This window comes from Pinus tabuliformis, chromosome 8 (assembly GCF_031772625.1).
Source record: "Pinus tabuliformis cultivar Carrire ecotype Pingquan chromosome 8, CPIR1, whole genome shotgun sequence".
NCBI classification, from domain to species: Eukaryota; Viridiplantae; Streptophyta; class Pinopsida; order Pinales; family Pinaceae; genus Pinus; species Pinus tabuliformis.
Window position 1 is genome coordinate 726,045,441 of NC_142294.1, and position 15,369 is coordinate 726,060,809.

A 15,369-nucleotide genomic window follows, 5' to 3' on the forward strand; every position below is an offset into this window, starting at 1 on the left:
TAGGAATCAGGGCTATGAAGGTGGAGTTGATGGCATTATACATGGAGCCCGACACTCTGCACTCCTCTACCACCCGAAGGAGATCCATCTTGATCATCTCATAGAAAGCTATGTAGAACTCAATGGTCCATCCATCCGGACCAGGACTGCGCTCCTTTTTGAACCACTTGATAGTGGCTTCGAGCTCCTCCGAGGATACAGGATCAAAAAGACTTTCAACTTCCTCAGCATTGACAAACCGGGGAAAATGTCCAGCAATGTTGATGATATCTGCAAGGTTGGAGCCCGGGGGCTATTTGTAGAGATTCCTGAAATGAGCAGTTCCCAACTATGATAGTTTATTGAAGGTGTCTGCCACACCACCCTCTGGCATAGGAAGATTCCAGATGGTGTTACTGACTCTCCTGCCTTTTGCATAATTATGAAAGAAGTGAGAATTGTCATCCCCAGCCTTAAGCCAGATTGCTCTACTGCGAAGACGAGTAGATTCTTCCCTCTCCTTAAGGATTTTTTGCTTCTGATTCTCAAGCTCCACCAGATGTGCCTTGTCAGTCGCCGATATAAATCCAAGCCCTCTTTCATCAGTGAGAGTGGAGAGTTCCTCTTCTATATGGATAATATCAGAGACCTCCTGCTTGTGTTTGTTCCTAGCCCATTCGATTGATAGCTCCTTGAGCTGTAAAAGGTTCGCACAAAAACCCTTAGCCAGAGAGTCAGCTCGGTCTATCGGATGTGTGGGCCAGAAATCTGATACAAGTTTGATATACGCAGGGTCCTGTAGCCACCCATGATTGAATTTAAAAGGTGCCTTTGGCTTTTGATTTGGACCATTTATTTCTAAATAGATGGGTAGGTGATAAGATATACCCCCATTCCTTACCCATTGCCTGAAGTGGTGTAGTCTTTGAAGTAATGGCCCTTTCATCAGGAAACGATCAAGTCTGCGAGCTAGGGCAGCATCTCCTATCCTTCTGTTCCTCCAGGTGGGCAGAGGCTTGATCATGGGAACATCACTCAAATCATGCCTGTCCAATAGGTCTGTCATGAATGCAGTTAAGGGATCAATTTGAGCCGAGGCTCCCCAAGATTCCCCATATCCAAGGGAGAAATTTAGATCCCCCCCAATAATCAGGTGGTCAACAGAAAGGATAGATAACCTCATGAGGTTATTCCAGAAAGATTCACGCTGCTGGCATGGCCCATATATATTGATGATCCTAAGGGAGGTCCCCAAATCCGCTGAGAAAAGATCAACCCCCAAGAAACCAGGTCCACCCCGGGTACCTTGTGCTTTGATGGAGGCAGGATTGAAACCAATAGCTAAACCACCTGATCGACCAGAAGCATCCAAAGCTGTAAACTGCCAACCAGGAAGGATAGAAGATAGTGCTGCTGTGATGGAATCTGCAGGCCTGAGGGTTTCTTGTAGCAGCATAATGTCTACAGGAGAGGATTCATACATCCTCTTGAGGGCTAGTTTCTTTGAGGCACTAGCCAAGCCTCTGCAGTTAAAAGAGAGGCACTTCATGGGGGAAAAAGCCCCAGGGTGTTCTTCGCTCTAAGTACCCCATCTATGGTGGATTGCCTTCCAGTGGTAACCTCTGCCCCAACTCTCCGAATTGCCTTGGTAAGATCAGATTTCCTCCCTCGGGTGGGTAGAGAGGATGACCCCGGTGTGATAATCCCCAAACCCGTATGAGTGGTGTGTGTACCCTGAGCTTGTTGTCGAGATCGCAGGAAGTAAGGGTGGCTAGTGCCCCTGGGCGAAGAGAGGGATGATGAAGGAGATGAGGGGGGGAGCGTGGATGTGATGACAGGGGCAACAGCAAAGGATTGTGGCATAAAACAAACAACAGCTAATAAAGATGGTGCAGATAATGTCAATGATGAGAAAAATGACAATGGAGGAGATAGAGAGTTACCCGGGAGTCCCTCTGGTGCGGTGGAAGTTGCCGACTTTGATCTGGTAACAGGAGCAGAAGGACGCCCAATTGAGATACCCTGGGCCGGTGCAGCAGATACAATAGTGGTGTTCGCCGGAGGAATTGGTTGAGAAGCCGGTGAAGCAGTCCTCGGGGTGGGAATGGTGGCCTCAGTTGTACCAGCACATCTCTGATTGAGCGGGCAGTCCTTGAATACGTGCCCAACCCGGTGACAACGGCGGCATCTGAAGGGCACACCTTCATAATCAAGGATCTGGATGCGAGTATATCTCCCCCAATGTAAAGTGATCTTTTCTTCCAGACCATCCCTGGTGTCCAAGTGCACTAGGATCCGAGCTAGGGCTCGGTTCCTGGATTCTACGAATGTGCGGTCGTGGTCGAGATAGGTTCCCAGAGTGTTGCCAATGCGGATAAAGGTCTCTTCATTCCAGTATTGCAGGGGTAAACCTGGCAGCCGAACCCAAAGAGGTCCCGCGCCCAATTGTTCTCTCTCTGGGTCAAACAGAGGGCTCCAGCGCTTTAGCAATACAGGCGCCATCTCAATATGCCAAAACTTTGCAAGAACCAGGTCCGTGTAATTTTCCTTTGCGAAATGTAGCGAGAACCAGCCACGAGAGAGCACCTGAACTTCCGGAAGTTCCATTAAGATCCCACCCCAAATTTCTTTGACCCATTGGGTTAACCTGGTAGCAGAGTAGGCACGGCCCCGAACGTGTCCCACCAAAATAGTATTTGCCATGGCTGCGGTCTCCGAGATAGTAGTAGCTTCACTAAACCAAATAGCAATGTCCTTCGATGTAGATTTAACACATTTGGTTCTCTTTTTCCCCGATCTAGGCGCAGAAGGGTGATTAAGCAGAGGATCCGGGAGACTATCCGGCGGATCCCTAGAGGTGCCGACTTTCACCGCTGGGGTTTCAAAGCATCCAGAAGGAGAGCTCAGAAGGGCGGATATACCCGCAGCGGATGGCTGAGCCTGAGAAGAGGGGGGCGGCACCGGGATCGAAGTGGAGGGGGGGCGCGATTCGAAAGGCGGCGATGGGGGAATCACGGAGGATAAAAAACGGAGAGTGCCCGGCGATAGTGGGGGGAGATCCAGATCTGATGAGGCAGTGGTGACAGTGCCTTCGGGGGTACCAACAGGGGGAGGAATCGGGATGGAGACCGATGGGAAGGAGAGCGACCCAGAGAAGGAGGTAACCGGAGCCTCAGACCGCGGAGCGAAAACGGGGTGTTCAGGGAAAATCTGCGACGGTTGAAGGTCCTCGGAGAAGTCGAGAGCCTCCTCTGTATCCATGACTTCATTAACCGTCTCCATAGCTGACAGTGACCGCGACAGATGGCCCTGAAAAGTCGGGCCCGGTTCGGGAATAAACGTAGGTGTCTGCAGGAAAAAAAACCGGACTAGGGTTGCGATCTGTCCTAACCGAAACCCTCGCGGCTTGCCTCAGTGCGCGCCGCAGTCTTCATCTCCACCTCGAAAGTATTTTGCTATATATATGAATATACTGATGTTATTTAAAGAAGTTATTTGAGTTGATGCAGCAAGATAAACATGTTGAATGTTAATTATATTCCTTATAGCAACCTGATATGGATTGTAAAAGTTCATAACTAAATGATGCTGTCAAAATTATAAGGGGGAATCTCTCAACTTAACTCCTGCTAGTTTATAATTTTATTTGATGTTTTAATAACTTGTTATAAGTTGATGAATAATAGCATATGCATAGTAAAATGCTAGATTAGTTTAGAGATGCATATTCATCAAATAGATATTAAATAATGATATACTAGATGCAATGCTAAGTGCATACAGTAATGGATATGTTTGCATAAAGATTCTTAGTTTGTTGTCATAACATGATTCAGATGACTAAGAGTGCTTATGAGCGGGTAACAATGAGTAGGATGACAACACGATTGGGAAACTAATGAGAATATTACATGTAGCCTTGAACCAATGCTATGGAAAATATGGTGCTGATGAAATAATGGAACAAGTGACACCTACACTTGTTGATATGCATATTGTGACAAAGTTCTAATATGAACATGAGTGCAAGTGGGTTCTAGTTATAACACTATGGATAATGACTATGAGTTAATTGTAGACTAGGTCATGGTTGTTGGTCACTGGTAAAAGGTTGATTTGAAATTAATACACATGATGTCTTGATATTTGGAACATGTAACTAACTTGTGTGAATAGTTGTAGAGCACCATGCTTGGTATTAACATGGAAAGGTAACAATTGATTTGTTTATTTTGATATAATTAACAACTAGGTGAGTGTGATAACACATGAACATACTCAATTGTGGCAAGGTAAAGAGGTAAAAGAAAGGAATTGGGTGAGAATTCCTTTGGCTATGTTTGGAAACTGCAATTCCAAATGAATGAGTGCTTTGAATGAATATAGGAGGTTTTCTTAACCTTGATTTTATCTGACATTATGTGGATATGTGCTATATTCATGAACATGTTGATGATTAAACATGAGTATCTGTAATACCATTGAATTTGACAGGTTGTTAACTTAAGGTTGATATTTGACGTAAGAGGTTGAGTTCTAATCTTGTAAAGGCATGAATAAAGTTATGATTTAATGATGGTATGATAAGTTGTCTCTAATTAATTCCTTTAAGATCACAGATGCCTTGATTAAAAGCCTTGGTATAAAGGCTGAATTTAAATGGTTGTTTGGTCTTAATAAAAAGGCTAAATAAAATCAATGATGTTGGTTTGGGCATAATAGTTGGTTTCCAATTATAGTTGAATTCGTCAAGGGAATTGAAATCCTTTGAGAGATGATATGTGCATGTGCATGTAGCAATTTTGGTTTCTGAAAATTTATGTTGAGATAAAATATGCTTATTTATGTCATGGATTTTGAGACATGTGGCTAATATGTAAATTGAGATATGTGTTCAGTTGCATGGAAACATGCTTGGTACAACAGGGAAAAGAAACGGGTATATTTCTATATTTATTAATGCATTGACAATTATGTGTATATGGTAGCAAGATGCGGGGAATCACAAGGCAAAAGAGTCTGCCATAAAATATTGAAGAAGGCTTGAGCTGAGATTTTATTTATGAACCCTTGGAAGCACCGGGCAATCATGGGGATTGAGTTAATGTGTATGTTGATTTTTTTTTGCATTTGGTGTTTCACAATTTTTTTGTGATTGATTTACAATTTTTACTGTGATTGGTGCACGACCATGCCACTTTGTTTATGGTAATGTATTGTTGTTTGGATTTCTATGTTTTCTTGATTTTTCTTATTGTTCTTGCCTTCTATGTTTTGATGGTCTTGGGATTTTTTTGGGGAAATATGAAAACTAATGGAGCTTGGGAAGACCTGAGTGGAACCCAATAAGAAATGTAATACCTGAATAAAATCCCAACGTAAAGGGCATCCGAAGAGAGGAAAGAAAAAAAATATGACAACCAGTTGGGCTGGTTGAGTCCATAGGGATAAATGGAAAGTGGCAGGTCAACCATGAAAAAAGGTAACAAGAAAAGATAAAGTAAATAGGTTTGAAGTATCAAATTCCTTGGCTAAGTTGGGAACTATTGTTCTCAATGTTGTGCACGCTTTGCACGGATACATAAAATTTTCTTAACCTTGAATTTATGGACACGTGTAATGTTGTATACATGCTCATGCTAATATATATATATATATATATGAAAATGCCAAATTCTGACAGGGTTTTTAGGAGTCAGTCTTGTGGAAGAATGATTGTTTTGATTTATTTTATACAAACGTAAATGACATAAAAATGTTCCTAGTTTCATGGGGAATCAAGTGGGAAAATTAGCTTTGGTACATATATGATTTTAATATCATGTAAATATGATTCTAATATTATGTTCATGTTTATATTATGAATAGGGAATGCTAAAGGATATATCAACAAAATGGAACCAGTGTGATCTGCGACATGTTGGGACAAGCATGAATGATTAAAAACACCACAAATCCTGGATTTGGATTGTGGATGCATGTAGTGAAGCGTGGTAAAGACATTAGAGGTAGTATGGCCTAGTTCGCATGGATAAATATAGTGTGGTCTCTCAATATTATGTTACGATGTGTCGAGTCAGGTGTATAGGTGCATACATTATGTATATGTGAAACTGTGTTATATGTTTGTGTAATGTGCTATATGTTATGTTACATTATGTGTGCTAACGTGTTTTTTTCTAGGCCCTTGTGCTATGTGGTGTGTCAGGTGGTGGCGGGTGAGCCTTTGGATTCCCAATAATAATATTCTTGTCGATAGAAGACTACCTGGTTTGGTAGTGCCCATACTCGCGAGGTAGCGAATGGCCTCTCTCTCTCACACACACACATATAATCATCACAGTGTGGAGGTAAGCCTCTGGATTCCCTTGGTGTTTGAGGGTGGAGGTGAGCCTCTAGATTCCCCTTGGTGTTTGAGGTGGAGGGGAGCCTTTGGATTACATTGGTGTTTGAGGGTGGAGGTGAGCCTCTGGATTCCTTTGTTGCTTTGGGCAATCGATCTTGCATATGGAAGAGAAGAGAAGACACTAGATGCTTTCTGGTTTGGCAACCAAGCTAGTGTATGTATGTGGTCAAAGAGAAGAAAAGGCATTGGGTGATTATCAGGTTTAAGAACCGATCTAATGTGTGTATGGAAAGATAAAATTCCACTTGATGCTTACTGGTTGAACCACGAGTCCAATGTGTATAAAGGAAGAAACAAATAGAAATTTGAAGATAAGTATCAATATTTTATTCATTTTTAAATTTCAAAATTATGAACATAATCTAGGATTTTGAATCATTTATGATGGTTTGCATTTGAGCTGAATGAATGTGATATTTTTATACACGATGATTTGATCAAGGATATAATTTGACTTATTGTGACAATAATCAAATAGAATTGCAAATGTCATCTCATGGATGAACTGCCAATGAGGTATGATTTGAATTTATTACAATTTATTTTGGCGAGTCTAATTGAAATTATGTGTTTTATGCGGGAAAGCATGGAAATTTCTCGGTATGGGTGGTTGGAGCTGGTTGCAAGAGTGTAAGTAACAACAAAAAAATGAATTGGAGCATGCAACTGTATGCTAGTAAAATACTTTAGGAACAAGGCCATTGTGGGACATTGGATACTAATAGTGTCCATTAATTTCTACGAAGCATGTTGTGACCGGTATGATATTTTTGAGGCAAGGGCATGCCTTGGTTTTGAAACATTTCGATGTGAGGAAACCTTGCCAAGGAATGGATTGCCTGAGGGACTGGGAAGCAGAGAAGGTGATGCCTGAACTTGGAAGGTGAGTGATTGCATAGAATGACCAGATTTCCTGAGGGACTGGGAAGCAGATAAGGGAAGGTCGAGGAATATTTTTTTTTGGTCATAAACATTGCTGGATGGAATCGGAAGCACATTGGGAGTGTGTTCGGAAATAATGAGCCAATAATTTTTCACTTAGAGAACAAGGAGCGCAAGGATTGTAGTGATGGACATTGGAGGAAAGAAAATCCAAGTCAGATTGAACTCATCTAAGGCATACAAGGACTACAAAGATGACCATTGAAAAATGGTTGAATTATAACTTGATTTTTATGATATCTTTTGTTTACTAGTTGAAGAAAATGCATGGAATATTGTAAATACTATAAAGGGTTGGGTATATAAATCTCCATGAAACAATATGACTATTTTCAAGTGTGTCATTTGTGGTTGTATATGTGTCATTGAACATCGATGATGGTGTTCTCCCAAGGGGGGGGGGGTTGTGACAACCCCAAGTAGTTACATTTATGTATGCAATGTAAAAATTATGATAAAATAAAATGGGATGAGTAATGGGACACAAATTCCAAAGGGTTGGGGTGATTATTATTGGAAAATAATATTACTATGCATAAAATCTAATTAAGAAAATGATGAGAAACACAAGAGGAATACAAAGTGACACCTAAAAATAATAATAATAAGCCATTGGAGAAACATGGTAGGGGATTTTTTCCTAGAGAAAATTTGAATTCCAAGAGAGATGGAACAACAAAGAGGAAGGAGTTCTTTTGGATGGCAAGGGAGAAGGAAGAGATCCCAGGTGTGGAACTAATTACCTCTCGAGTCCTTGTTTTCTTGGAGGGTGGAGATGGTGTTTCTTAGGAAATCCAAATGGGTTGGGGTGGAGGAATTGGTCCTGGAAAATTCCTGGAGGATTTTTGAATGTTTCCTTGTTTCTTTTTATTTTACTATGAGTTCTGGAATCCCTGGTTTTTGGGTGGAACCACAGTGTGTGTGTTTTGAATGGGTGGAGACCATTAGCCTATGGAATCCCTATGCATGGTGTTGATTTTCAATTCAGTTGGTGGGTGGAGATGGATGGTTCTTTGGAGTCCCTAGTCTAGTTGATGGTTACTTTTATGTCTTGAGCAAAAGATCCCTCAACCTCTGGAATCTAGTTCAGGGTGTGTTGACAGTGCTGGAAATCCATCGACCAAGGGGGTATCCCAAATATTAAGTCCCAAATAGACCTCACACTGTTTGAATTAGGAGCCCCAACCAAGAAATAAGGTTGGTTGCCATTATCCTTATGAATTTTCCTTGGTTGCAATTATCAACATAAGGTATTACGCAAATAATCTTTGAAACAAGCGAGTTGACACTGTGAGGCATACAATTGCAATGCATATAAGGTACTTTCATGGTAGGGAAAAGAGAGAGTGAGCCTCTAGAAGACAAGTAATAGTACTATCCTAAAAGAGGCACAAGAGCATGAAAGGAATCGTTAGTTAACCTGCAAAGTAGTTCACAAGATAAAAACGATAATAAAAGCAAGTAACAATGCACATTGAATAAGATGCATACTAAAGCCAACAAATCATTCCATTTTCATTAGTATGTGTTAACACAAACATACACCACAAACAATGAAAGAATGGTCTCACAATCATTCATGACATATGCATGAAAATGCATCGGTTCTGAGAGATTCATGTATTAAATGAAAGTCCCAAGACATACAATTACAATGCTACCACACTAGACCGAATAGTGGAACATTAAGTAACCACTTGCTCCTCCAAAGAAATATCTTCTCTCCTATGCCAAACTAGAGAATCCAAGGTGAAAAGTCCGAAATCCAATGTCCCAAGCACTTTTCTTGAGTTATGAGGGTATATTTATAGCAAATGAGATGACTCTCCACCTCCCATGTGACTCTTGACCTCCCTCATGACTCTTGAGCTTCTAGTATGACTTTTCAAATTCCTATATCACCTTTGAACTGCTAATGACTCCATATCTTTCTAGTGACTTTTCACATTCCATGTGGGCCCTTGGTCTTCCACACATTTTACATTTTCTCATTTTTGAAAATAAAATAATTACATCCACAAATGATGTGGAAAGGTACATATAACTTTGTGATGACACTTAGTGATCCGGTGATCAGTATTTAGCTCAAAAATCAAAGTGCTAAGAATCACTTAAAACTTGAACGACTGCGTCCATCTCGGCGATTCGATCCCAACGCAACTTGTTTCACTCAAAGCAGAGATCATATGAGGAAGATATTGCGTTCTGTCCACTTTGCCAAAAAGAGAATTTTTGCAAAACAAAAGTACAATCACTACACAATCAGCAGTCAATACTGCTGATGTGGCAAGTGATTGCACATGTTAAAGGGTTGGTTAACAACTAATGGGGTCTCACCAAGTGGTGCAATATGGTTGGTTTGTAGTGTGGTGAGTTGGCGTTAATTGATTGGTTGGAGGATGGACCAATGAAGAGTAGACATGTGGCAAGCCTAGAGGCTGCCACGTGTCCCTCCCCAAAGGCCGAGCATCATCGACGCACTATAGGAAAATTTTTATGGTAGGTCGGCAGAGTCAAACCCACGACCTCACCCATACAAAGCCAACGCCTTACCAGTACACCGCGTTGATGGTTCTTAACCTACTACGGTCACAATTTATATTAAACGTTTAAACCATTGGTGGTTGGGGGAAGGAGGGAGCTAGCCCCGTGGGCCAACCCCCTGCCATGTGACCACTACCACGAAACCATCGACCAACAGTTAAGTATAACCACACGCTTAATGTGCTAATCATGTTTAACAATTAATTAAACAATGCTTATCATTTAATTAGTGAAAAGTTAAGTTGGTGGGATTTGGTTGGATATGATAAATTTAGGAATTCCTCCATTTTTGGCGGGATTAACTGGAGTTCTCCAGTTTTAGTGGAGTTTTCCTAGGGGAAACTAGTTTTTCCATAACTTTTGCAATTTTCGACCAAATTGGGATCAGAAAAAGTCATTCCTAGATGATTTTGATGTTCTGAGCACATTGAAGTAGGTTTCAGGAGCAATAGAGCATTGTAAACAACACTTTTTTCCATTTTTATCTAATACATAGGCCCAAGCCATGGAAGCTGGACCAAGGAGATGTAGCCCAGGAGGGGTGAACTCCTTCATCAAAACATTGTGTTAAGTGTTCATTTTGATGGTTTGCTGTATATTTGTTTGCTGCTGTTCAACACTTTATTTACATGCTATTTTTCTCATGAATTTGACATAAAACTTGACAAAATTTACTTGTTACATTCATAAACACCATAAAGGAAACCTAAGTACATATAGAAAATGATGAGCAATTGTTTTTAATTCTGAAGTTGAAATTAGCACAAAAAAACTAACATTCAACAACAGATCAAGTTGGTATCAGAGCAAAGTTTATTTGCTTGATTTCTTGAGTTTTGTGCAAGTAGGGTTTTAATGGTTGCAAATTTGTGATGCTTACAAGGTTAAAGTTGCAGAGAGGAGAAGGGAAACTATTGGTTGCAAATCCTGAGGTAATGCCCAGAAGAAGGAGAGCCACAAGGCCACAATCTCCACCCAAAGTTTCAATCCTAGTTGTACTTGAAGCACCTCAGGTTTTACCTCCAGTTGAGATTGAGGAGGTACAAGCAGTACTAGAAGCTGAGCTTGAATCCAAAGCCATCATGTCTGGAGCAGGAGAGATTGAAGGTATTTCAGAAGAGGAAGAATTCAAGAAATATTTCTATGATTGAATTAATATGGTTAGAGTCCTATATGAAGAGAGGAATACTAGAATGGCTGGAGAGAGTTCTAAGTCCCCACATGGAGAGGGAAGCTCAAAAGATAAAAAATATGAAAAGAAGGATTCAAAGGGTAATGGAGGAAAGCCTCATCCATATCCACCATATTCATCATGTTATTCATCATCCTCATCGTAACAAACAACATCATCTTCCACTTCCACCACAAAAACTGTTCATACTCACTCAAAAACCCCAAAAGAAAAAACTCCCTTACTCAAATTGGACATTAGGTTTTAACTTCCCATGTACAATGGTGAGGTAAATGTAGAAAAGTTAGACAATTGGATTCGACAATTGGACGTTTATTGCAGAATTTAGAACCTTCAAGAAGATGACATAAATATCCAATTGGCTTCATTGAGGCTAGAAGGAGTAGCACTAGTTTGGTGGGAAGAAAAGACTCAAGAGGAAATGCGAATTCGTGGTAAGATATCCATTTCTTGGGTTGAATTTGTTTCTTCAATTAAAAGACAGTTTTATCCTTTAGCCTATATGAAAAAATCCATTATGAGTTGGCAAAATTTTAGGCAACTCAAGGGCCAAATAGTTCAAGACTATACCCAGGAGTTTAGGAAAAGGGCTTTGTTGTTAGGAGTAAACTTGAATTCCCAAGATACTCTCTTGAAATATATTGGGGGTTTACTTTCATACTTAAAACACACAATCCTTATGTTCAATCCAAACAATTTAGATGAGGTACGTGTGTAAGCTACGCACCTTGAAGCAAGAGGAACGAACATTCAGGAAGAGGGTAGTAAGAAGAAGCCATTCAAGGGTAAGGAGAAAGAGAAGGGTAGAAAATGGAAAGGAAAGAAGAATCCAAGTGTGAAGAAAGAAGGGGATAAAACTATATGCAAACATTGTTCCAAAGTGGGGCATGATGACACCCACTATTGGAAACTACATCCCGAACTAAGGCCTAAGAAACCAAACAATAAGGGGAAAGAAAAGACGACCACTACCACACAACATGATCTTGGATCCGATTCTGGTGATGAGACCAAGATTTCAGCCATGGTCACAAAAGGAAAAGAAGCTATAACAAACACTAGTTCCTCACATAGCCACAACAACACTCCAAATGAAGAATCAAGGATAGAATTGTTCCATGTAAGGTTAATTTCAAATCATACAAAGATTGATGCATTATTTGGTAGTAGGTCACAATCGAACTTAATTTCAGAAGACTTGGTCAAAAAACTCAACCTTGAAACAATACCTCATCATAAGCTATATCCCTTGGGTTGGATAATCAATAATGAAAAATTTACAGGTTACAAGGAAATGCTTGTTCAAGTTTGCCATTACTAAAAAATTCATTGGTGAAGTTGAGTTAGATGTAGTTCCACTTGAAATCTCAGGAATTATTTTGGGGATCCCATATTTGTATGATAGGAAAGAAGTATTTTATCACCATGAGAACAAATATCTATTGCTCAAGGATGGAGTGGAGTATATTGTGAGAGACCATCGAAAAAAGTTAAACATTTCTTTGGTTAATGCAGGGTAGATGAAGAGACTAGTAAATGCAAGTAAAAATTTTGTGCTTCTCATGATCAAGAAAAATAATGATATTTATTATGAATCTTTTGAAGGTTGTGATGATAAGTTAAAATCTGAATTGTTTGATGTGGTAAGAAAGAATGGCGAAATGTTTCAGGAACTAAAGGGGTTACCTCCCAAGAGGGGAATTCAGCATGAGATATAGTTGCAATAGGATGTTCCACTTCCAAACATTGGCATGTATCACGTGTCGATCATGGAGAGCATAGAAATCAAGACGAAAATTCAATAATTGCTAAATAAAGGTATCATACGCCCATCTACTTCACCATGTGGTTCAGCCATTGTTTCGGTGCCAATGAAGGATGGGACTTGGTGCATGTGTGTGGATTTCCATGCACTGAATAAAATAACGATAAAGAATTATTATCCACTCCCAAGCATTGATTATTTTCTTGATCAATTGAGGTATGAAAAGTATTTCACTAAGTTAGACTTACGAAGTGGTTATCATCAAGTTAGAATAGCTGAAGGGGACATTTGGAAAACCACATTTAAAACTAAACAAGGATTGTTTGAGTGGCTTGTTATGCCTTTCGGTCTTACAAATGCTCCAACTACTTTCATGAGAGTTATGAATGATGTATTGAGACCATTTCTAGATGATTTTGTCATTGTTTACTTAGATGATATTATCATATTCATCAAATCTAGAGATGAATATGTCATTCATGTGAACAAAGTACTTAATGTCTTGAGAAAATAATAGTTGTTTTTAAAGATGTCAAAGTGTGAATTTGGCAAGACTTATTTAGTGTATTTGGGACACATTGTTGGAGGAGGTGAGATGAAGATTGACCCCTCTAAGTTTGAGGTCATTTTGAATTGGCCCAAGCCCAATACAGTTACAGAGGTAAGAAGATTTCTAGGGGCAACACAATATTGGAGGAAAGTTATTGCTATTTTTTCTTCCATTGCAGCGCCACTACATGCATTGACTAGTGTCAAGAAAGTATTCCATTGGGGAGATGTACAAAAAAAAACATTTGATGCTTTAAAACAAAAGATCATTTTAGCACCGGTATTGGCCCTTCCGGATCTTAGACAACCATTTGAGATTCAAACAGATGCTAGTGATTATGCCATGGGAGCAGTTCTTATGCAGCATGGTAAGCCCATTTCATTTCATTTTGAAATTTTTAATGGTGCTGTGACTAACTATCCCACTTATGGCAAATAACTTTACGCAGTTGTACAAAGTGTTAAAAAATGGAATCACTACTTGATGGGGAAGGAGACCATTATCCATACCGATCATCAACCATTGCAGTACTTACAGACACAACCGAAGTTGCAGCAATCATGACACTTCAGATGGATGGGGTTTCTACAATAGTTTCATTTGGTTATCAAATACAAAAAGAGAATCTACAATAAGGTAGTTGATATTATTTCTAGGCCTATTGTAAATTCATCTATTATACTCAAGCACAATTCTGTTTTACATGAAAGTTACATTGAGCAATATGCATATGATATTGAATTTCAAGATGTGTATGCAAGCTTGAGGCAAGGAAACCAAATTGAAGAGTTAGATTACCATGTACATAATAGTTTGTTGTATCACTTGGGAAAGTTATGTATTCCACAAGGAGAAATAAACAGTATCATAAGGGAGGCACACACTTCATTGATTGCTGGACACTTTGGTGTAGGAAAGATAGTAGTGGATCTCCAAAGGTATTGTTATTGGCTACACATGTTTGATAATGTATCTCATTTCATTAGAGGATGTTATTTGTGTGCAATAAGTAAGCCTAGCAATAGGAAACTAGGATTTTACACTCCACTTTCGGTACCTTCACGTCCATGGGAGAGTATCTCAATGGATTTTGTAGGAGGTCTTCCATTGTCAAGGAAAGCTCATGATTACTTGTATGTAGTTGTAGACAGGTTCAACACTATGTGTATTCTAATGTCATGTAAAAAGAAAATTACAGCTGAACAAACATCTCATCTTTTCTTTCAAAATATTTGGGTTCATTTTGGTCTTCCTACTTCCATTGTAAGTGATCGAGATTCTCGATTTGTTGGGAATTTTTGGTCAAATTTGTGGGACATGATGGACACTAAGTTGAAGAAGAGTACAACCTTTCATCCGCAAATGCATGGAAAAACCGAGGTGGTCAACAGGACAATCATTCATTTTCTTAGAGGATATTGCAACAAACATCCCAAGTTGTGGGATGAATAGTTGCATTACATACAACATGCATACAACAGGGCAAAGCATTCTTCCACAAACACATCGCCATTTGAGGCATGTTTTGAGTACTTGCCAAGATTTCCATTGGAATTCATCTTTAATAAATATGTCACCATCTATGGTCATAACGACATCGATAAGGCAATGAAGTTCATTGAGCAAATTCAGTTGATACATCACAAAGTGCAAGAAAAGCTTGAAAAGAGTTAAAGAAACTACAAGGCAAGGCTAAACACCGTGTCGATCATAAATTTCAAGTTGGAGACAAAGTTTGGTTATATATTAGCAAAGAGAGACTTCAAGGGGAAGGTAAAAAGCTAAATCCAATATGTGATGGTCCTTTTAAAATTTCAGAAAAGATTGGTAACAATGCATTTAAGCTAGATTTTCCTCCTCATATGCAAATATAATCTGTTGTTAATGTTGAGAATTTTAGATTGTTTGAGCCTCCTTTAATTGATGATCAAGGAGAGCATGTTTAGCTGCCATAATAGATGATTTATCGCCAGAATATCTTGATGAACTAC

At 39.5% G+C, this 15,369-nt stretch overlaps 1 protein-coding gene across 1 annotated transcript; it reads right to left on the reverse strand.

Annotated features, from left to right (window-relative positions):
- Positions 1-328: 328 nt before the first annotated feature.
- Positions 329-1,462, reverse strand: LOC149237639 (uncharacterized). The gene has a single exon (XM_089369343.1). It carries the CDS (start codon positions 1,460-1,462, stop codon positions 329-331), a length of 1,134 nt encoding a protein of 377 aa, XP_089225469.1.
- Between the last annotated feature and the right edge of the window lie 13,907 nt (positions 1,463-15,369).

Bases quoted from the DNA above. Each gene is read 5' to 3' on its own strand.
- LOC149237639 (XM_089369343.1), bottom strand. From the start codon at position 1,462: ATGTATGAATCCTCTCCTGTAGACATTATGCTGCTACAAGAAACCCTC.